The sequence below is a fragment of the Momordica charantia genome (assembly GCF_013281855.1).
Source record: "Momordica charantia cultivar OHB3-1 chromosome 6 unlocalized genomic scaffold, Mcharantia_2.0 BLBB01000006.1, whole genome shotgun sequence".
Classification (NCBI taxonomy): domain Eukaryota; kingdom Viridiplantae; phylum Streptophyta; class Magnoliopsida; order Cucurbitales; family Cucurbitaceae; genus Momordica; species Momordica charantia.
The window spans coordinates 26,576,262-26,600,010 of NW_028275164.1; the positions used below are offsets into that span (position 1 = coordinate 26,576,262).

Below are 23,749 nucleotides of genomic sequence, written 5' to 3' on the forward strand. Positions count from 1 at the left end.
ATTTTCATCTGTTTACTCTTAATTATGGTTCATTTTAATTTTTTGAATCACTGATTTTGATCCCTCTATTTTTAAACCTTGAGTAAAATAGTATTCAAACATTGATTTTTCGGAACGTTTTGTTGTGGGTTGTTTCTAGATTTTTAAATATAAATATTTGATTCTCTAATTTTTCATTTTTGAGGAATATTCGTAAAATATCCTACAAAATTTAGAAACAATAAAGTTGGAATCTTTTTTCATGTTGCTAACTTTTCAAAAACATAAATATGTGTTTTTATATTTATAAAATACATAATAAATATTATAAAGAAGGCAATGATTTAAAATATTTCATTTTTGAAATTTATTTATTGATTAAAATTTTCATTATTATTTAAATTGAAAATGAGAGGGAAAAAACTAAAAATTACTAATAATAATAATAAATAAATAAGTACTAAACTACTTTTTTATTTATAAAAATTTGTCAAAAAATAATAATAAGAACGTATGAACCCTCTAATTCTTTATAATCTTATTTTGATTCAACTGTTTGTATCCCCAATTGACTTTATGTTTGTACCATGAGAATTTTTAATTTTTTTTTATAATATATCCCTAATATATGAGACTATTTTTATCGTTCAAAAACTTAGTACACTTTCCAAAAAAACAAACATAATAGATAAAATTAGACAAAGTTTAGAATTTATTAGACACAAATTTGAAAGTTTAAGGATAAACATGTAACTTGCAAACATATATGTATATCAATAATATTTATCCAATTCTTCAAAAAAAATAATAATAATATTTATACAAATTAAGCTCGGACCTAAAGTTTTGGATCAACTATTGTCAATTGAAAGTCTTCAAATTCATTTTGATATCTTGACATCTCCAATACAAAGAATGAAGCCAAAAGAAGTGAAAACTGCCATAAATTTGTCTTCAAATCATGTTTGATTTCATTGTATGAAAAATACTACAGAAGGGCAAATTCACACTTCTAAGAGACGAGTTCACCATTCACATTTTGAACCGTCTTTTGAAAAGACAAGCTTAAGACAAATTTTGGTATAAAAGTTTGAACTAAAAAATTGTTATTTTATAACTCTAATTTTGGAGGGTAGTAGAAAGTAGAAAATTTTGGTATGAAATGTGAAACTAATGTTGAAATACAACACTAACTATCTAGAAGCTTCTTGGAAGTTTCTACACATTTCTCTTCTGGGTAATAGTTAGTCTTTCTAGATTGTTCTTGAAGATTGTAAATAAATATCTCAAGAAAATAATCTAGAAATATCTTAGATTTCCCTTAAGTTCCAAAAGATTCTAGAGAAATCTTTTGAATAAGAATAGATAAAGAAAGATCTAGAATATGTAAACTTTGAGAGGAGCCTAGAAAGTTCTTCTTGCTTGGACTCCAAAAATTTTTCTCTTATAAATAGGAGAGATGTCCATGTGAATCAAGTGAATTGAGTGATGAGAGTGAACCAAGTGAAGTCATTGAAGAAAGATAGAAAAGTTAGAAAGTGTGAGATATTTTCTAAATAAAAGTTTCTTTCTTCAAGTGATTGTCTATTTCCTTTTGTTAATTCATTCAACAAGTGGTATCAGAGGGGTGCTGCGCTAATTTATTCAACAACTAATTATAGTGGTTGGTAGAGAAAAGGAAAAGAGACTTGAGCCAGTCCCTAAAAGAACACAGATTGGATGATATACTAACCAGTAAGCTGAACTTTGGGATGGGCTCTTGATGGAGTTCTTCAGCTGATACTCTTGCCTTCAGAGCCTCATTCTCTTTCTTAAGCTGCAATAAGTCGAGCCACCTTACAATTTGAGAATTATATGCTTATAAAACATGGTTTTATCGATTCGAGCATAATTCAGACCATTCATTAGATAAGACATTTAACATCATTCCAAATATTGATGGTTCGATCTCCTTTACAATCGTTGAACTAAAATAATGATTTTGGTTTTTTATCTCCTTTAGATATTACAATTCAAATGTGAGTAAGATTTTTTTTTCTTTGTGAAAGTTAAGTATATTGTAAGGAAAAAAAAACAAAAAAAGCAAAGAATGTTGCAGGAAAATAGATAAACAACATAAGAAATATAACATATATCATACCTAAGAAAAAACAACTCAATTATAAAAATAAATTCTAACCGCATGAGGGTAGAAATTTGAATCTCACACTGACAACATTGTTCAAATGACAAAATGGGATAATTTAGCAATGTGACAATGAGGTAAAAAGAAAAAAAGTTGATTTTTATACAACTGTAATTAAATTAGACAAGTCCAAAATAAAATCATTAAAATCTAGACCTTCAATATTAGTTTTTAATTACTTATCGAATTTCTCAATCAAGCAAAATTTGAAAACATGTAATTTGTTCATTGCATCATTTTCTGTTTTGGAGGCATTAAGATAAATTGGGAGATTCCCCAAGAGAATTTTTGTTTTGTTTCATGTACTTAATTATTTTTTTATGATAAAAATAATCGTTTGTCATTAAATCTCATCATCCCTAATTTGTCTCTGCATATATTTAGTACAAATTTGACTTTAAATTTTGTATATGTTCCTCTTTATGCTTGTGCTTTCAAACTCTTTTTCGTACATCTAAATCTATATAAAAATAGTAAATTAATAATTAATAATTATATTACGGTTTGTTTAATTTGTCTCTTAAAGGATGAACTTCTCCATTAAAAAAAATATATATATATATATATATATATATTGTTTTCGCATTACTAAATTTCCAAAACTACCAAATTATCAACAGAAAAAAGGGAAGTTTGAGTAAACAGCTCAAACTAGGAAAAATCATTCAATAAATTAGAATATAAGGAGTCATTTGGCTCATCTTCTTTAAAAAACGTAAAACAATTTTGTTTCGCAATGTTCTCCTTATTTCTATTTTTTTTCTCATTTTTTAATAAAAATGCATGATCTCAACACTCATGAATTCAAATATAATAATACGATCTTTTTATTTATGTTTTAGAACAATTTGGAAATAGGAACAAAAATAAGAAACTTGCTTGGGTTGTTTTCAAATTTTCTATACAATTTTTAGAATATGTTCCCAAAGGAGAAATAAGAAACATACTTAATTACAAAACGCTTAGGTTTTTTTAAAAATAAATTGAAAACGAGAAACAAGAAACGAGAAGATTAACAAACAGACTTTTAGTAACTATTGTTCCTTGTTTTTTGTTTCTCGTTTTCAAGAAGTATTTCTAAAATTGTATATAAGTATTAGAAAATTATAAGTTATTTCCTAAACTATCTCTACCCTAAATATCTCCAAAATAGTATGATATTGTTCACTACAAGCATAACTGCTTTGTTTTTAGTTTCATCCAAAATGCTTCATGTCAATGAAAATGTTGTCCTTTACTTGTATACCCATGATCTTTCCGCTAACCAGTTGGTGTGGGACTTTAGTCACATTTCCAAAACTTTCAAACCAGTTGGTGTGGGACTTTAGTCACATTTCCAAAACTTTCAAATGTGTTTAATAGATCCTTGAAGTTTTAATTTTTTTCTAATAGGTCATTGAAGTTTCAATTTTGTGTCTAACATGCCTCTCAACTTAAAAAAATATATGTCTAATAAGTCTCTAAACTTTTAATTTTGTCCAAGTCCCTAAACTTTAAAAAAAATGTTTAATAAGTCCCTCAATTTTCAATAAGACCCTGATATTGGATATTTGTAAAGTAATTACAAACCTACGAGATACAAAAAAGAAAAGTCAAAGTCCTAGTAGATACGAAATTTGATCTTGCCTCTAATGTAACCATGTAATTTTTTTAAATGTCGAATAAGAAGTCGAGGAATCTACATGACAATTCTAAAATTTATGAATTTATTAGACACAAAACTGAAAGTTTAAGCTATCAGACACTTTTTAAAATTCTTTGTAATTTAACAAAAATAGTAAAAAATGTGTTATTGTATCCTGATTGACTTAAATTGCACCAAAAGAAAAAAAAAAAACTTAAAAATTTGAATCGAACAATTTTAAAAATTATGTTTCAAAGTAAAACTTTAATTTTTAAAATCAAAATAGAAATTATTTATTAAAAAAATAATGATAAATAAAAAGAAGAGGTGATTGCCAAACCTATTTTAATATTTTTCAATGATAAGAAAACTAAAACTAAAAAAAGAAACAAGAAATATGTATTACAAAGAAGCAAAAAATGAGAAGCAAAAAGACCATACAAGCCTAAGTAGTAGCCCAGGTTTGCATCCTTCTACTTTGAGAAGGATATCAACCAAGGATGAAAAACAAGAGGCTAAGATATCAATCCTATCATTTTGTTCAAATGGCAAGTTTTAGTCCCTAAACTCAAAAATATAGTCTATGTATTTTGAAAATTTTCTAATAGATCAATCTTTAAACTTTCAAATTTATATCTATTTTTTCAAATTTATATCTATTTAACCCCTGATCTAAAAAGTTCCTAATAGGTTCTCATGCTTCAAATTTTGGATCTAATATATGTACTTCGTTGGTTCGTTTAACACTCATCTAAAAAGTTTACCTCTATACTATTTAAGTATCATGTGGCGAGTTCATTTCATGTAATCCTTAAACAATAAGTTAACATGATATATAAGCATTAAACTTATAGAGTTAATGATAGAGATTTATTAAATACAAAACTAAAAGTTCCATGACTTTAAAATACACAAATAAGATAGACACAGTTTTGAAAGTTTAGAAATCTTTTAAAATATATAAACTAAATAGTATAATTATGAAAGTTTAAAAAGCCTATTTTTAAATACAGGAATCAAATATAAACAACCAAAGTTTAGGAATTTGTTAAAAAGTTTCTAAAAGTACGGGCACTAAATAAAGAGAATTTGAAAGTTTTAGGAAGCTAACTTATAATTTAACCTATTATTTATCATTATTATAGCTTTATTATCATCATATTTTGTGCTTTTGTTATTTCATTCCATTCTCCTGAAAGCTATTCATTGAAGGACCGACTATGTTTATTCTTAGACGAGAAGTTTACTTCCAAAGGGTTCGACGATTTTGACGTACCTGTCCAATGATGGTCGAGAGTTCTTCCACGGCTTTCTGCAACGAAGAAACGGTTTGTGAAGTAACATCTTCGTAGGCTGATTCCGATTCTTCGATGGAGCAAGGATCAAAAAGAATTCCCTCTTGTATAAGCAACTCCTCAAGCATTTGAACTTGCTCAAAATCCAAACTCTCCTGCAACTATACCAAATGGAGACTACATGAGAAACCAAAATGAAATGCTAATGAAATCATTCATTGCAAGATTCTGATAGGCCTCCGGTGAAGAAAGTATACTCTAGGAAAAGAAAACCGTTAGAAAGGTGGGACCGTTGTACGGATAAAAGGGCAGTGTGGGTATTTCGTAGTGGCCTGAATAGTGAGGTAGAGGAGTATCTTTTTGCCATTTTGTCTAAGACTGTGGAAGAGATACTATCTCTCTAATTCTCCCTAATACCTTCTAAATATCAGTAACAGAAATGGTGTTTCTATCATATTCTGACCTCATTAAGAAGTTTCTCGCGCAATTCACTTTTAATTGGAGTGAAAATTTCGAGCTCTTTGACACATTTATCCTCATTTGCAACACGAGGAGAAGCCTTGATATGCTTTGCCCTGATACATTGGCCAAAACGGAGAAAAGCAGAAGGTTATATGGATCTTAGGTGAAAGATATCAGCTCAGAATTTTAAGCTTCAGACTCTGAATTTAGGGAAATTGAGAGATAACGAGAAAGCTGATAGGACTTTATTGAATACTTGCATCATGTAGATATAAAATGTAACGAAATTACGAAAAAAATAAGTAAAAACAGGTATTCTTAAAAGAAAATCAATAACTTAAATACAAATTAACCTAATTCTAATAATCAGTTTCTAACACAGACAACAGTTTCATGGTTAACAGAATCACTTTTTCTTGGCCATCAAGAAGTTACTTGAGATATCATTGGCATTAGGATAAATTTCAAGAATTTTTACTTGCCAATGGCCACACGATTTTCGTTTTCTGTCAACCAAGCATTTCGGAAACAGATTGCTAAGACATACCTTGCACCAAAGCGAAGGGTTGAGAGACTTTCAGATGAATTTGAAGGACTGGGTGAGCAGCAACACAACAAAGCAGTACGTGAGTTCCCTCCCTGAAACGTGAGGAGGAAAAAATTACTAAATTTAAGCATGTAACATAAGAAGCACAGACACATCAATTTAGGTAACGTGTCCATGTTAGACACTTCAACACTTATCGAGTACTAGCTCAATAGAAGTGTGTTATACATTAGTCGTACAAAGTGAATATGGATTCGATACTTGTTAGGCACATGTCAAACACTAAGTATGAATGACTTGTTAACCATAAAAAAATAGACATAAATAGTAATATAGTACAAAATAATAAATTTTGAGAGGAAAATACATCAAACTCATTTTTTAAGTATAAAAAAGCATAAGTTTATTGACTTTGAGTTTCATTTGGTATAAAAATGATATATACTATAAAAGTGGTATATTTTAATAAACATGTCTTTTTTGTGTCTGTGTCCGTGTCCTAGATTTTTAGAAAATGACATGTCACCATGTCCGTATCATGTCGTATGAATGTCTCGCATGCGCATGGTTCTTAATGTATGGTAGGGTCGAAAGTAGAGAGGTAACCAACAAGCGCATCCTGTAGAATCCGTGTCAACTTAGAATCGCGATATGGAATGTGGTTTCCTCTGCCTGTTGATCCACATGTTAGCGCATTTATCACATTCCCGAGAGCTGAAAGCGATTTGTTGATGGTCTTGGCTTCTTCAAGAACTCTCCCCTCAGCACCAGTTTTCTCCACTTTCTCAGACCCAGCTAAGTCCACTAGATTCAATTTTCCAATTCTTACCCTATCCAAGCAATTGAAATTCAGCATGGATTACTCCTTTCAGAACTTGACAATGGAATGGGTCAAAAAGATTACCTCTTATCCTTGGTTGATTCTTGCTGGATAGTGAATATGTAAATACAGTGACTTCTACTACTGGCAATGTTCATTTCTGTCCATTTTCAGATGAAAACCGAGATTTGACCATGAAAACTTTTAAGAATATGGGAACTAAAATGTTCTTGGAAGTTGAGGAACAAAAAATCATGACAAGAAAAATAGCTGGATACGGGTCTCTCCTACTGCTCTGTTGGCGATTCCTTTCTACAATGGACAGTTAGCATTAGAAATTAAACACTGAACTATATTAGTAACAAAACTAAAAGAACGATTCATTCTCATCTTACAGATAGGGTAAGCAATGCTTCTGGAGGGTCCTTTATGGGCATCTGTAACGTGAGATAACTAAAATGCGCTAAGAAATAAAAGTAAATAACAACATAATAAATTAAATTTACAGTGAGACCAAAATAATAAGCAACTTAGATGCTGCAGCACAGAATTTAAACGATTCTGCTGATAGTTGATACAAAAACGAGTTGTATACCTTTTAAGTTCAAAGAAATACTCATCATGAACTGTTTATTATTTTCTTTGCAACCTCAGTAAAGAAAATCGTGATTTGTACATATTTTCATGCATTTGCGTACGTGAAGTGGAGAACTTAACAAGTATGGTATCAATGAAAACTTGCGCAATTGTGCTTAATAAACTTGATATGAAGATAGTGCTCGCCTCAATCACTCCATTTAACATTATCCCATGTGATTTACTCTCCTTGATTTGTACGTTGTCCCTTGATAAATCAAAAAGATCCCTGAAAATACATCAGTTTTTAGGAAGATCTTGGCTGCAAAAATCCTATATAGCATTTATAGTCTCTTTTCTTTTGCTTCTGTCATATCGATCAAGGAAAGATCCTACTAGGAGAGATTTTTATACCTCACTTTCTCCATGTAGATCTCAACCTGAAAGTGCCAAAATGGAACACGTATTGTTAAATAATCAACCATGTAAATTGGTAGTTAATTGGCTGCTATATACATAATGATAGGCCCAACAATACCATAGACAACTTGATTGAGTACTTGCTCATTTCATCAGAACATTTAGTGCATTCAAAAATTCCTTCTACCACTCTTGGAAGTAAACCCTTCTCTGCTACATCACATTCTAGTATGCCAGGCCCCTGCTTTGAGAACCACTAGAAAATATGACTATTGAGTTTAACAAGTTGACGACCCTTTCTAAATATTCTCTCATACCTCCATACTATATGTCTTTCCAGCTCCAGTCTGTCATGGAAGTAAAAAAGAGAAGTTGAAAATAGGATCGAAGTCGAATCACTAACTCATTTTCACATCCAAAGAGAATGCTATAACAATTAAGAAAAAAATAGGATATGGTTCGCAGAAACTCGAGCTTAATTATGACTCAACATTAAAAATTACTTGGAAATTTCTCTTTAACTAATCACTTACATTTTAATAGTATATATTAAGCCAGAAGACTGTCGAGATTTATGCTGCAAGAGGCATGCTAGAAATTAATTCAAAGATTTTTATATTTTTTACTTTCCTTCCAACTAGTATTTCTTTCATGAAATAAGCTTGAAGTATAATGATTTGCAAATAACAATTAAAACATCAAAATCCTGCCTTTCAGAAGATAAATAATATGTGTAATTATTCCATGTACAGATATGGATGTACGCAAGCAGGAAAATAGTTCAGATCATTCTATACTGTACTACATTTCCTAGTAGTTAAATTTTGCAGAATGCAAACAGAAGTTCAAATTTAAGTTTAGCACAAGGAATTTTGTCTCAAACAGATTCTTGACAAGAAACATGTCTCTCACCTGTCCAAAGGTGATAATTGTCCCATTAACAGCATTCAGAGCATCTGTGACATATATTAAAGCACAACATGAGAGGTAGAAACCTCCACTGCTATATGTAAAGTAACGTAACAAAGATTCATGTCCACTTTTTCAACATCTGAGAAAGCTTATATCAGATATTCAATACTTTATTAAAGAGAAATCATTTATCCACAAGAACCCTAACATTCATAAAGAAACCACCGCATTGAAGTCGTGCATCGAAGATTACGGTATACCTCGGACAATTGGCTGAGCAAGAAATCGGTAGACGTCAGCTTGCTCAGATTTCTCGTAGAACACCTTATCGAAGCTAAATGAAAATTCCTCAGCCTTCTCGTCCTACAACAGACATAGTTTACATTATCCAAGCAAGTCAAACCAATAAGAAGACAATATTTTGTAGTAGAAGAAGACCTTAAAAACGAACGTCTCAGAGTCCACACATTGAATGCACACTGCATCTCCATGATCTCGTCTCTCTTTCGAACTTAAAGGCCGGAATCGAGCGCAAACAGTTATGTTCGACATCTTCCGAACCGTACAGAATAAGTAATCGAACCTGCCACAAATACAATACAGTTTTGCTTCAGAAAATTAACCTTCGAAACTCACAGTTTTTTCAATCTGATCAAGCAAATATATGAAAAGCGCATCCAAATCGAAGATGCGAGCCTCGATTTCCCGAATCTTTATGTTTGACGCGATTTCAAGCAACCGAACAGACTGCAGAGGAATTCGTAGATTCGTAATGCATTATGGAATTCATTGAAGATAAGGAGAAAAAAAAGTGAAGAACTATATGCATCTAGAGATAGAGTAGGTTGGAGTAAAATTTATGAAGCACGAAGTTCCGTTTGGTAGAAAATGGAGTTAACTATTTTGAATCATTAGTAAATTGGCTATTAGAATGCGATGATTTGGAGTAATTGAGAAGAGTTATTACCGGCTCCTTCGTACGTCTCTGGGAATTTTCTCGGGAAACAAACAAGAAATAGTAGAGAGGAGAGCGAGTAGCAAGAGACCATTGGAGCGAACGTCTGATCTTTCGTTTGTTTGGCGGGAACCACGAATTGAAGTTAGAGAGATGCTTTTCGCATTATTATTTAACAAGTGGATATTTGAATTTTCTAAAAATAAAATTAAAAAAAATAAGAAAAAAAAAGTGGAGATTTGAAAGCATAATGTGTGAATAATTAAACCTGTGTACAAATACAAATCATGCTGAATTGTTGCGAGAGATGTATTATTTGGTGCATATAGCATGCTAAAATTGTTGTGAGTTGAATAAAGCATAATGCATGAGATTACGATATAGAAAGATTTAGAAAGCATGTTGTACGATTTCGGCGTGAGTTTTGGAATCCTATAGTAAAGTGAATGGGTAAGTATAGTGGTCTCAAGTGTAAATGGTCGGAGGTTGATACGTCATCTTAAACGTAAAAGATCAATGGTCAATAAATTGCGAAGTCATCGAGGCTAAGAGTAGAACGCCAAGTTTTGTGTCGGGATCCTAGAAACAAATGGAGGGGTTGACACGTTTACAAATGGAGAGGTCGATTAGCCTTGGAGAATTGAAGAGTTGGAATGTGGTTGGAAAGAACTTGAGATAAGCTTCAAAAGGTTCGAGAGAGCGAGCAAAACTTAACGAGACTTGTACTTCAAAAGACTTGGAGGTATGTGCTTTATATTCTTGACCATGATGTCTATATAATGCAATCTGCTATTTGTGATTCGAGATACATAAATTGGGTCAAAACTGGATTTCAAACTTGATATCCGGGTTCGCTGATTCGATGATACAGAAATTGATCAAGGGATCGAGATTACTTATCTTCCACACAAACATCTGTTCAATACATTCCCACTCGCTTTCCACTCTCACACCCAACAAATACCATAAAAAACCACCTCTAAAATTCTCCCAAAAGCTTCGGGATCGCGATCGCGAACCCATTCCTTTTGTCGCCGATGTCAAGGGATTAAAGGACCCAACTGAGGCACTGTCTCTCTTCGAGGATTACCATGAAAGGGGCTTCAAACACCACTATCCTTCCTACTCTTCTCTCGTCTACAAGCTCGCACGCTCTCGAAGATTTGAAGCCATCGACGCGATTCTCGGCCATCTACAGGACAGGAACATTCGCTGCGGTGAGACCCTTTTTGTTGCTTTGATTCAACATTATGGGAAAGCCCATTTGGTTTCGAAAGCTGTTGAGCTCTTCCATCGAATGCCTTCGTTTAATTGCTTTCGATCTCTACAGTCCTTTAATGTTTTGCTTAATACACTTGTTGATTGTGGCCATTTTTCTGAAGCATGTGAGACCTTCCAGCAGGCTCATGAAATGGGCTTCCGTCCTAATTCGGTGTCGTATAATATAATGATTAAGGGTTGGATCAAGAAGGGTGGGTGGGAAAATGCCTGTAACCTGTTTGATGAAATGCTTGAGAGAAGGGTGCAGCCTAGTGTGGTTACATATAACAGCTTTTTGGGGGTTTTGTGTAGGAAGGGTGAAATGGACACAGCATTGAGTTTGTTTGATAACATGAATCAGAAAGGGCATCATCCAAATGCTGTTACTTATGCATTGTTGATGGAAGGTTTGTGCTTCGTAGGTAAATACAAGGAAGCCAAGAAGTTGATGTTTGATATGGAGTTTCATGGTTGTAAACCGCAGCCCCTGAACTATGGCGTTTTAATGACGCATCTTGGAAAGATGGGGAACATTGACGAGGCGGAATCTTTGATTAATGAGATGAAGAAGAGACGGTTGAGGGCCGATGTTGTGACTTACAATATTCTTGTGAATTACCTGTGCAAGGAAGGGAGGGTGGGGGATGCTTATAAGATTTTGATTAAGATGCGAGTAGGAGGCTGCAATCCGAATGCAGCAACGTATAGGATGATGGTTGATGGATTTTGTAATGAAGGGGACTTTGATGGGGCTATGAAGGTTTTGAATGCAATGTTAATGAGCGGGCATTGTCCTCGTTTGCAAACTTTTGTTTGTTTAGTTGTTGGCCTATTGAAAGGGGAAAACAGTGATTATGCTTGCTTTGTGTTGGAGGAGATGGAAAAGAGACAAATGAAGGTGGATGCTGAGACTTGGAAAATTTTAGTTATGGATGCTTGCGGCCCAGATGGTGAAATAGGCAGCCATATAAATGAGTTGATTTCCTCGCACTGAATCTGCAATGAAAAATATGGAAAACAACATCATTTTTGGTTTCTTCTGTGTTGAAATACAGACCAACGTGGGAGGAATGATGGATAGCAAAGCTCGAGTATGGCTTCGCCTGCTTTTAGTGCTATTTAGCTCTAGGCTTTTGAGTTGTTTGTGAGATATTCGGCGCGCAAGAGATTGATGTTCTATGATGGTGGATTTTCTTTTGAATCCTCTGTTTGAGATAAGGAAAAAGTTCTGAGGCATCCTTTTTTTTCTTTGCTATCCGGTGGGGTATTTGGTTTAAGAGGAATGATAGAACTTTTAGAGGGATTGAGTACTGTTAGATTTAACACCTTTTGTTGTGGGCATTAGTTTCTCTGATATTGTTTTGTAATTATCAGCTATATCTTATAAAAGTCAGTGGACAAGGAAAGTTAAGAAGCTAAAAATCTTAGGCTTTGTATATTTTGTAGGAAAGAGCATTTTAACTTTGAATAAAGGTGGTGATGTGCAGTAATTAAAGTTATGGATATGTTTATGCAATATGTTATTGTTCTGATAGTGTTTGCGTTCTTTCATCGTATGGGTGCAATCAACAACTCTGCTCAAGTATGGCTAATGTTAAGGGATCAAATCATGTGTATATCAATCAACAATCACCCGTTCGATAAATATATATACACGAATTTGGTAAAGCATTCACCTGTCGATTGTACATCGACCTATCGGGAAACTCGAAACTCTCCCCCTGCAAGCGTCAGACGACAAGTTTGAAATCTTAATGCAGGCAAGGCATATCTTGTTGTGAGCTCAACTTATCAATGATGATGTATTCTCTTATTGTAGGAAGAATTATTTTTGTTTGCTCTTTTTTCTTTTCATTTTTCAAAGTATATCCAAGATGAAGTGTGGAGGTTTCGATTTAATGAAAATGTGGATAGGAGATGCAAATTTTTTAAAACAAAAATATGAAAGTCATGGAAATTGTTTGAATCACGTTAGTTATGTCCCAATTAGATTGTAATTTACCATTTTTAATCATCATATATCATTGAAAAAGAGTTTTTTTTTTTTTTCCTTGAGTTTTCAGTTTAGTTTTCATTTAGTCCTATTATGAAAGTTTCAATATGTTCTTTGTTCGTCCATGTGATAATAGAATTGTCCGCGCCCAAGGGACAGCTAAGGAGATGTCGATTTCGAGTTAAGAAAGAAAAACCCTAAGCCAAAATATTTATCTTAAATAAATATTTGATTATAGATTCAATCTATTTTATATTCTACGATTAAATAAGATAGTACATTGATGATAGTGACTTTTAAATAGGAAATTTAATCTATTTATATTTTACAACTAAATAAGATAGTACATCGAAATCGATGATAATGACTTTTAAATAGGAATTTTTTTTATTCGAACATCTGATATTTGAAAATGTGGATAATATCTCATCTGTTGAATTATACTCATCTCGAATAATAGATCTATTTTTAATGACCCCAAAATGATATTAAATTTTTTAATTATATTTTCAATTTAATAACTTATATTCATCAATCTCAAAATTATTTCACTAAAATCCTTACATTGCAATCCCATGTATAGGAAAGGAATGTCCTATGTTCACAATTATAACCATAGTAGTATTTAAGTTGGCTCTTCCCAAGTAGTTCATAGTTATATGGTTAGGTTAAAAATCCTTTTTACATCTATGATTATGATTATATTTAACCATAGTAGTATTTAAGTTGGCTCTTCCCAAGTAGTTCATATATTATGATTATATATATATATATATATATATATATATATATATATATACACACACACCCCGACACCCCGATGTTTAAATCTCAAACTAGTACTTGAAATAAATGTTTATCTATTTTTCATATAGGGAAGAAATTATGAGTTTTATTTTGTAAGATTATGTTACCATCTCTTTATTTAATCATGCCTTTTGAATTGTAGGCATATAAAATAAAATAAAAAGTCATTTTCACTCATATAAATTAGGAAAAAATAAAACCTTATTCCAATTATTCGATTTTTTCATATTTTGCACATAGTTTACAATCTTTTCCATCTAAAAGAGGGTGAGCTAGCTATTCAAACAATGTAATGTCTTAAAAATCAAATATCATGGAGTTTAAATATCTAAGATTTAAATAATTGGCATAATATGTTCTTGAATATGTCAATATCCGTATTTGTTTTAAGTTTTATTCATTTCAATTAGTTGAATATAAAATATTGAAATACTATTAATAAATTATTGAATTCTTTAAACTTAATTTCAATTTATATTATTTACTATAATATATTTAATAATGGATCAATTCATTAAAACTAATATAAATATTTGAAATTGTCTTTAAAATAATTAATGGAAAATAATACTAAATATAATTTTTTTAAAATATATATTTAAATTAATTAAAATATTTATATTAGATAATTTACTTATTTAAGTTAATGCAATTAAATCTAATTTAGATATTTCCCTCACCTTTTACAAGTCATTTCTTAGGAATAAACTCTCATCTCAAGGACAATAAATTCTACCGTTCTTGCCTTCATGGGCAAGATTTCTATAGCAAATAGTGTAAAACCTTGAATCACAGAGAGTTGAATCTACATTTCAATATAGTTTCAAGTATAAAATTTTGATTTGAGAGCTTACCAGAAAGCCATGGGAGGACGCTATCCGCAAAGCTTTTTTGATAACCACTTGTTTCGTGTCGCGACATCCATGGCAACGAACATCTTGGCCTTCCTCTCATCTTCTAAAAGTTTACAAATTTTGATTTGAGAGATTACCAGAAAGCCATGGCCATGGGAGGACGCTATCCGCAAAGCTTTTTTGATAACCACTTGTTTCGTGTCGCAACATCCATGGTGACGAACATCTTGGCCTTCCTCTCATCTTCTAAAAGTTTACAAGCTTCCAGAAATAACTCATCATCCATGTATGGAACACTTTGGAGTGCAGAAACAAGATTTTCTATTGAGTAATCTGCTCTATTGACCACATTTTTCACCAAACTTGCCTTATTACTGCCTACTTCCTGTATTTCTTCCTTGATTATCCTAATCTTTTTGTTGCTACCAGAAGTTGATGGGGTGGCAGATTCTAGCCTCTTTCTCTGGTAAGATATTTCACATTCCCTTTCATGGGGTTTATATTCTGTAAATGAATCACTTCTACAAATTTTCCGAGTACCGTCTTCAACCTTTACTTTTACACCAAAACTACCTAATCTTTCATCTTGAAACTCGTCATCATATATCAAGCACAAATCTTCGTACCTATCAAAGATCCTGTCTCTGCACACGTTATCACCTGCAAGCTCCTGCAGAAATAAAGAATGAAGTGAGTTGGAAATATTTAAAGCTCTGTTTGATAATAATTTCGTTTTTAAGCTTTTGTTTTTAAAAGCTACACTGGTTTCTTTCTAATTTATTTGGTATGTTTTTCACCTTTCTTTAAAACGTATTTGATCTTTTAACCAAATTCAAAAACAAAAGTAAGTTTTAGAAACTACTTGTTTTAGTTTTCAAATTTTGACTTAGATTTTAAAAACTTCTTTTGGATAACTCGTAATCAATAGCTCTTTAACTTTTTGCCCCCCTATAATAGGGACACCCACGCCCACCACAAGGTTCGGACTTAAGAAACATTAAGGATTTTTGGTATTAAGCTCACCAAAAGGTTTTAAACACAAGACCTCATGATAGGCGATACCACAATGCCTCACGCCCTTGCCGGACTGTCCTTTGGGAGCTTTAGATTTTGAAAACCTCTTAAAACATAGACAACAAAATAAAAGAAATACATATATAGAAGTAGTGTTTATAAGCTTGATTTTCAAAAACAGAGAATAAAAACAAAATGATAATCAAACGGAGTATAGGAAAACTGCACCCCAACATAACACAATTGACTTTACACTGAGGATATCAACATATTTTCAACTTCGGGGAAATGTAAAACCTGTCCAGCTGAAAAACCTCAGTTTGATGCTATGATCAATCCATCACTCAAACGTTCAGGAAAGCCATTAATCATAAGAGGGACAGGTAAATAGACAGGCACCTTAATACGCGTTTCGCAGACTTCGCCATCGGTTGCCATTGATTGGTGAATTCCACCTCTGGTCACATTTTTATGATCAACCATGTGTCGGACATCGTTATATTCGTTCATCAAGCTTAAGTAGCGACTTTCGAGGAGATCTTTGTCACAGGCGAGTCCAAATGTCTTGTTGAATGATGCAACCATCGAAGCCCAAGCATGATCTGTGAACGTAGAACCTGTCTTGTTCCCGCTACAAACTTGCTCTAGCATTAGGTCAACATAATAATTGTCCATCTGGTTCGTCCAGTCAATTATTCCCTGATAACTATCAGAAAAGAATTGCTCCTCCGCTTCATCTACAAGAAGAAGAAAAAATCAATAAGGGCAATATTAGAGGTTGTTTTCCCAGATGGAAATGACATGAAAATTATAAGAGGCTGTTATAGCAACTTGAGACCCAAAATAACCAAAGCTAAGCCATTCTAATAATGCCCTTATATCTTGTTCCATAAACAGACAATTGAAGGAAACAGTGACAGGAACTAGATTGCCGAAACACCACTAAATTATAGTCAGTGGTTAGAGAAAATAAAATACAGATGGAAGGCAGCCCAAGTAATAAGCGAAAGAGTGATTTTTTTTCCTTTTATAACATTCGAAGTCCCCCACCGACCCGTCAAACAAACTTCTGTCTCATATTAAGTCATCCATCCACAACGTGATTACTGATTAATTCACTAATCAAAGTTACCCCAGTACTGATCAGCAAATATAATCAACCTAAATAGCCTACAAAAAATAGATATGGAACAAAAAGCAAATATCAGACCACGACCAACAACCCCAAAAACCACATAAAAATCAAGCAGTATAAGTGTTCTTCTGCCTCACTAACTGCAGTAAACACCATTACTGAGTAACTGAGCTGGTAGTGGTACATGCTAAAGTAGGTTTCCTATAATAAAAAAATAAGCTAAACTTGTTTTTCCTCAAGGAGAGTGAAACCAGTCACTTGACGCTTGCAGCAATTTAAAAAATAAAATTATAGCATAATATTTGTCTATTTTAATCTCTAACGAGTGCTAATAATGAACATACAATTTTGAGCCAACCAGCAATTTGCTTGCATAAACTAAAATGTAAAGTATGCGGCATGAATTGACTTGGATTTAAGAACCGCCCATGTCCTGAAGGGAAGTAATAGGTGATAATAATTATTCAAATCTTTTCTTTACAACAAATAAGCTGGAAAGAGAGAGACCAATATTTACTTCCGGGTAACTGTCATCGGCATCCACAGCGTCAAATAAATAATGTTGATGATTTGTAGTGTTGTCGTTTCCAAATACCAAGAAGAGATCATTGAAATTTGGAAGAGCCCTATTCTTGTATGATCTTGCATCTGGATATTCCTACAAAAATCTAGGTATAAGCCTACTTCAAGAAGAAAACTTTAACGAACTTAAAAATTTTAATTAAATAAGTACCTCAATGTATGCGTCCCAGAGGTCATCTTCAGCAATTATCATCTGTAATAATTCATCCCAGACAAAGCCATTCTGATTAAGTAGGAATTTCATATCATGGAATCTTTTCCTAAGATTAAAAAACCGACTTTTTAAGACATCTACATCATGCTGAGGCCCAAACTCTGCACTGAACTTGGAAACCATATTATTCCAAGCTAGTTTGGAAAAATTTTGATCAACCATATTTCCAGTGCGAACTTGATATAACATTAGATCAATAAAGCACCTGTCCATTTGTGGTGTCCAATCAGATTTCCAGTGATAGCTATTACTAGTTCTGGAACCTTTAAAAATTGAAAACAAATAATATGTAAGGTGAAGTCCTCTAAGTTAACAAGATAAAATTCTATATTTTAACAAATAAATCGGCAGTAGACAATTGGAGGAGATTAAAGAGGACTGTGATATCTCTCGCATATTTAGTTCCTACCATTTTATATTATATACTTTTTTGAACAAGATACAAACTTTTCATTGATATATGAAAAGGAACAAAATTGTTCAAAGATACAAACCACAATCTCTCGCATATTTAGTTCCTACCATTTTATAGTATATACTAACTTTTACAAGTTCTAAAACCCACAATCAAATAAAAGTTATACAAACTCAAGTTTCTATATCTCATTATTTTACAATTGAAACATAGATTACTCAAACTCATGTTCATTAAACTAAAAAAATTTTATTTTTTCACCAGACAATGACAAAATCAAACGAAACCCTTACTTTGGACTATTTGCTATGCGTTCCCATACCACCTCCCCCCTTCCCCACCAAAAACAAAATGAAAAGATCTTCGAGATTTTGGAAGGCTCTTCGAATCATTTTTAATTGTAGTTGGATGTTTGCTACATTCACCAAGGAGAATAGACATTTACCACGTGGACACTCCACATTAATCAAAAGGCAAGCTAAAATTCTTTGGAAGAATATGCAGTGGCAATTGTATGGAATCTTTGGATTGAACTTGTTTAACGAGAAGGAAAGGGCTTTGGAAAAAGTTCTCGAATCAGCAAAGATTCATTATTCTAATTGGTGCTCTCTCAAATTCCTGTACTAATTATTCCCTAATATAATAAAGTTTAATTTTAGTCTTTTTTTTCCTTTTTTGTAAACTCCAAGGCAAGATATTAAATATCTGTCAACATGTCGACATTTCTATCGATATTACCATATATCATAGATTTGCCATTGACGTGAGGAATAAATCGACGTTTCTATACCATTGCAAAAAAGTCGATAAAAAAATATCAACAAAATATCACTAATATAGACATAATATTAATATTAATCATTTTTAACTTATTTAGAAGGAGTGAAATACTTATTTGTTAATTTAAATATCTTTTATGAATTTTTTATTTTTATAACTTTTCCATAACTTTCAACATCAACATTTCCATGAAATTGAGGCCTCGACATTTTCATTGGACATCGACATCGACATTTAAAACCTTGCTCCTAGAGATTTATAATTTTGTAAATTATGACAATGAAAAATATTGTTTCCTTTGAAAGCAAAAGGAAATTTGAGTTTGCATTTCCTACAGATCAGAACTTATTAAACAAAATGAATAAACAGGCCTACATATGAGAGGACTAATAAAAATTGATGCAAGTATTTAATCCTACAAAACAGTTTGAGTTCATAGAGTTACAAAGGGAAAGAACTCACCCTTGCCATCACCAGCGATTTCCTGATCTAATTGGTTTGGCCACTGCCCTCCATCAGGAACTGAATTTCCATAAATCAAGCACAGATCATTATAGCTAGGTATTGGACCAGTTCTGTATGATTTTGCATGTGGGTGTTCCTACAGTTATAAGGGTTAGACAGTACCAATTGGAATTGAAGTACTAGAGGCAGAAAAGTAAAAGTGATACCTTAATATATGCAGCCCAAGTGTCATTGTATGCAAATACTGAATGTCGTCTTTCATCCCACCAAAATCCTCTCTGCTTGAGAATATTTTTCAAATCATAGTATTTCTTCTCCAAACTTTTGGAATGCCTCCTAAAAGAATCTTGGTTAAATAGCAGTCCAAATTTTTCTTTGAACGAGGCAATCATGTTGGTCCACACTAGATCATCACTGTAATCAATATTCTTCACTTTACGCACAACGTCTAGCATAAGATCAATAAAATAACCATCCATTTCAAGAGACCAGTGCATGCTTGAAGAATCACTGTCAGCATGGCATTGGATGTCTTCTCCCTCTACAAGCAAGATATTTAAACAATTTAGAGATGATGACTAATCTATATAACTAATTTAAAAAGATGGCATAAAACCAGAACTTAGCCCTACTTTCAATAATATTTCATCATTCAATAAGCACCAAAATAATTCTAGCAGCAGCTGTCATAGATATATCAGACCAGTGGGTGCACAATCAATTCATTTTTTTCTGGCTAACTCTTACATAATTTGAATTTTTTTCAAAAATAAGAATTACAAGTTTGAAAGTATTCATTTTGAAATAAAAATGAATTCCAACAGGGCATTATGTAAATCTTACCAGTATCTTGAGGTAAGATGCCACATTCAAAATCATCCAATTGCTGCATATGATTACAATGCCCATTGCTCATTGTATCATCATAGATCAAACACAAATCTAGAAAATTTAGCAGGGTCCTTTTCCTGTATGCATAGGCATCTGGATTTGCCTACATTGGCAGTAATAGATATAAAATATGATATAATTGATTTATGAGTACAAATTCAAAGACAACTATATACCTTGATATAATCATCCCAAACACCATCATCGGCTACCACCATTTGTTGTTTCTCATCCCATGAAAAGCCTCTGGTCTCAAGTAGAATCCTTAAATCAGTATAGTATGTTTTCAATTTCCCATGACGATGTTTTAAGAAACTTTTCCTATGTTGATAGCCGAATTCAGCATTAAAGAGAATGATCATATCTCTCCATCCTTGCTTCTTGAAAGTACCATTTATCCTGCTGCCTTTTCTCACTTGATCCGTCATAAGTTTCACAAAGTACTGATCCATAGCAAGAGTCCAGTCTGTTCTTGAACTCTCTTTATTCACAGGGGCAAGGTCATTCATGCCAACACCTACAGCAGTAATGTTAATGACTTCAATTCACCGAGATATGATGGTTCTCTAGACATACACGCATTGCAAAGTTAAGGATGAAAATCCTGCCTTGATAACAAGAGGAAATAAATATGACACAACACAAGTGGGTCCTACTGCATCTTAGCAACTCAGTGCACCATAGTAATAGTTCTGAAATCTAGAAAGGGGTGAGGGAAATTCCCAAGATCCATCAGTTAAAACATCTTGTGCCCATTTTCTCCCTAGGAAATGCTGGACTATATCACATTCACAAAAACATACTTATATTCATCCTGCATAACAGTGCAGACTGCAGGAAGTGATGCTTGACTCTGAAAATAGGCCAAGACAGGAAATGTGTTTCAAACTTTCACATATCCACCCTTGATGTGTTGTCTGAACAAAATCTTTTTTGGAGATCTTTTATGTTTCTGCCTAATTTCCAGGTAGCAGAGATTTGTCTATCTCCGCATTGACACCTAAGTAATAAAAACATTACTAAAAACTTTTCTCCCTTTCTTTTGTAATCCATCCTCCTCAGACTCAACACTACCATAGATATTTGCTTAGAAAAGCAGGCTCCATATGTGATTTAAATCCAACAAGCAATACTTCATATTCCAACAAAAATTGCACAATACCGTAGGTCTCTTAGATACACAGAAACACACCTATACATAATCCCATCATGTCGTCATCAAAATCCAAGTCATTGCTCGAAATACTATACCTCCCATCAGCAGTAGTATGTGCATATATCAAACACAAATCATTGAAATTTATCAGAGACCTGTTCCTGTATGACTGAACATCTGGATGGGCCTGTAAATAAATAGTATCGTTCAATTTCACATCTATAATGAAGATAAGAGAAGTGTCAGTCTAAACATTACTCACCCTGATAAAGCTGTCCCAAATATTATTCTCTGCGATGACCATTTGTCTAGCATTATCCCAAGAAAATCCTTCATGCTCAAGGAGATTCCTTATGTCATTGAATTGCTTCCACAAATTAGTGTAACGACTTTTCAAGATATTAATGTCATATAGAGACCCAAATTTAGCATTGAACATCATCAGCATGTCATTCCAAGCTTGTTTGTTGAATGTATGACCCATCCTGTTGCCTTTATGCACTTGATCTAACATAAGATCGATAAAATATTGCTCCATTGCTGGTGTCCAATTTGTCCTCAGGCGATCACTGCTGAAATTGGTTTGACTAGTCATATTTTCAACCTGAAAAAAATAAAATAAAAATCAGAATCCTAGCTTTTCCCTTCAAACATAAATATCTTCAAAAGTGATCAAGTACCAATTTAGTAATCAATGCATCATTCTTAGAAATGACTTGAATGAATTTGAAACTACATCAGGATCATAGTCGGTACCAACTGAGGCATCGGTTACTATAATGTCAGCAGTAGCCGTGGCATAACCAAGGATCCTACCCAATCTTCAAAAAATAATTATGAATGCACAAACAATACAAGCCATCGAACGATAAATTGCCAAAAATCAGACAATAAGAAGTAAATGCTGCATAATAGTTGATATTCTGCTTCGTGTACCTGAAAATTTCAAAGGACAGAGTTCGTTGAGAGAGTACTCTTGTGCTAATAACGATTACTTGCTTGCTTACTTCAAGCATGAGAAAACCAGAAAACTAAATTGAGCAAAGGTCAAACAAAATCACAACTACAAACAGAACCCAAGAGGAAAGGGGAAAAGAACTACAAAAAGAACAGCAGAATTCTCATTTCTTTTCAAGTTCACTTACAAGTTAGAAGCACAAAGGTGAAAATTAAAGCTCAGAATCACCAAACCTAGATAATAACAGTGGACGGGCATTGGCAATGAAGTCAATAAAACATTTATTTCCAACAATTTCTCAGTAAATGCACAGAAGAACGGGCGAAATCTTATGATTTTGCTATAAACAGAAAGCGATTTACAGGAGCGTCTGAATCGGAGAGGGCGAGAAGGGAGATGAAAGTTGGAGAAGGAGAATAATCGAAGTCTCCGACGATTTCCGACGGTGGAGCCGCCACGAGCGGAGCCTCCGGAATGGTAGAGATGGAGAAGCATCCGGTGCAGTTCTGGCACGTGGGGATGGTGTGAATGTAATTTTTGTTGGTAGAATCGGCGTCTAACTGACAAGGTTTGAGTCTATTGTTTATGCTCGTTTTGATAATATGGGAATGTAATTAATATATTGTACTGTAAAATTGTATTTAGTATATATATAGTTTACTTGAATAAATAATGATTGTTAATAAAAATAATCGGAGATCTAAATGAGAATTTACGTATAGGTTATGGTTTTTTAAATAAAAAAAAGTAAGGTTGTAATAATGAATGAGACATATGAGAATTTGATCCCAGTGACTAACAAGTGGAGTAAGGAAAACGTCGAGAGTTTAATAAATGATTTCAACAAATAAATTGACTCGTAATTTCATTGATTTCAACAATACAAATACATTTTGTTGAATGAAACAAGACATGTGTTTTTTGTTTTACATTTAAAATATATTGTGATAATCTATGATTTTATTAATTCAATAAGTTTTTTTTTTTTTTTTTTGCAGATATGATTGAAATTGTCACTATCGTAAAATCAATTATAAATATCAATAGTGAAAAAGTGATGGTGGAAGCCTGAAAAGATAGAGATTCATTTTTATATGTAAACAATTTATGGTAGACGTTATAGAGCGTTAATTTTCAATATTTGAACAAAATTTACATTTAATTTATTTTCTATGTTACTACACTGTTAAGGAATAACCAATGCCCACGTCCATTTGCTGTGTTAAAATAATAATAATAATAATAATAATAATAAACAGTAAATAATCCTGTATTTACACGTGGTAATTAACTAATTTTCTTATATGTAAATTGAAGAATAATAGAAGAAAATTAAGTGTTTCTCTAGAAGATGGAGTACTATCTGTCGAAAGTTTTTTAGATTTTTTGTTTTGAAGGAAAAATCAAGGTTTGAAAGGAAAATAGTTTTTACAAGTGTTATAGTTAGTTA

The 23,749-nt window shown here is 32.7% G+C and overlaps 3 protein-coding genes across 14 annotated transcripts; 1 reads left to right on the forward strand and 2 right to left on the reverse strand.

Annotated features, from left to right (window-relative positions):
• Positions 1–1,510: 1,510 nt before the first annotated feature.
• LOC111023606 (ATP binding microtubule motor family protein) lies at positions 1,511–10,290 on the reverse strand. Of its 8 annotated transcripts, XM_088125880.1 has the most exons (17): positions 9,788–10,290; positions 9,517–9,567; positions 9,259–9,403; positions 9,081–9,183; positions 8,821–8,864; positions 8,226–8,255; positions 8,027–8,149; positions 7,903–7,928; positions 7,696–7,777; positions 7,308–7,349; positions 7,191–7,224; positions 6,997–7,072; positions 6,703–6,922; positions 6,093–6,184; positions 5,547–5,658; positions 5,065–5,244; positions 1,511–1,795 (listed from the first exon to the last, which is right to left on the reverse strand). In XM_088125880.1, exons 3-17 carry the CDS (start codon positions 9,370–9,372, stop codon positions 1,631–1,633), a joined length of 1,443 nt encoding a protein of 480 aa, XP_087982006.1. In that variant the 5' UTR covers positions 9,373–9,403; positions 9,517–9,567; positions 9,788–10,290; the 3' UTR covers positions 1,511–1,630. The 8 variants fall into 8 exon arrangements, with proteins under 8 accessions (XP_087982006.1, XP_022156776.1, XP_087982008.1 ...); XM_022301084.2 differs by lacking the exon at positions 9,788–10,290 and having other exon boundaries at positions 9,517–9,736; XM_088125882.1 differs by lacking the exons at positions 8,821–8,864; positions 9,517–9,567.
• A 207-nt stretch (positions 10,291–10,497) lies between these two features.
• Positions 10,498–12,534, forward strand: LOC111004504 (Tetratricopeptide repeat (TPR)-like superfamily protein). The gene is made up of 2 exons (XM_022275552.2): positions 10,498–10,992; positions 11,158–12,534. Exons 1-2 carry the CDS (start codon positions 10,638–10,640, stop codon positions 12,027–12,029), a joined length of 1,227 nt encoding a protein of 408 aa, XP_022131244.1. The 5' UTR covers positions 10,498–10,637; the 3' UTR covers positions 12,030–12,534.
• A 2,022-nt stretch (positions 12,535–14,556) lies between these two features.
• LOC111025861 (uncharacterized) lies at positions 14,557–22,869 on the reverse strand. 5 transcript variants are annotated; one of them, XM_022303744.2, is made up of 12 exons: positions 22,662–22,869; positions 22,098–22,277; positions 21,604–21,945; positions 21,378–21,528; positions 20,362–20,702; positions 20,138–20,288; positions 19,501–19,835; positions 19,292–19,430; positions 17,572–17,897; positions 17,346–17,496; positions 16,103–16,440; positions 14,557–15,359 (listed from the first exon to the last, which is right to left on the reverse strand). In XM_022303744.2, the coding sequence occupies exons 2-12, from the start codon at positions 22,107–22,109 to the stop codon at positions 14,853–14,855; spliced, it is 2,793 nt and encodes a 930-aa protein (XP_022159436.1). In that variant the 5' UTR covers positions 22,110–22,277; positions 22,662–22,869; the 3' UTR covers positions 14,557–14,852. The 5 variants fall into 5 exon arrangements, with proteins under 5 accessions (XP_022159436.1, XP_022159438.1, XP_022159437.1 ...); XM_022303746.2 differs by having other exon boundaries at positions 22,022–22,277; XM_022303745.2 differs by having other exon boundaries at positions 22,533–22,869.
• Between the last annotated feature and the right edge of the window lie 880 nt (positions 22,870–23,749).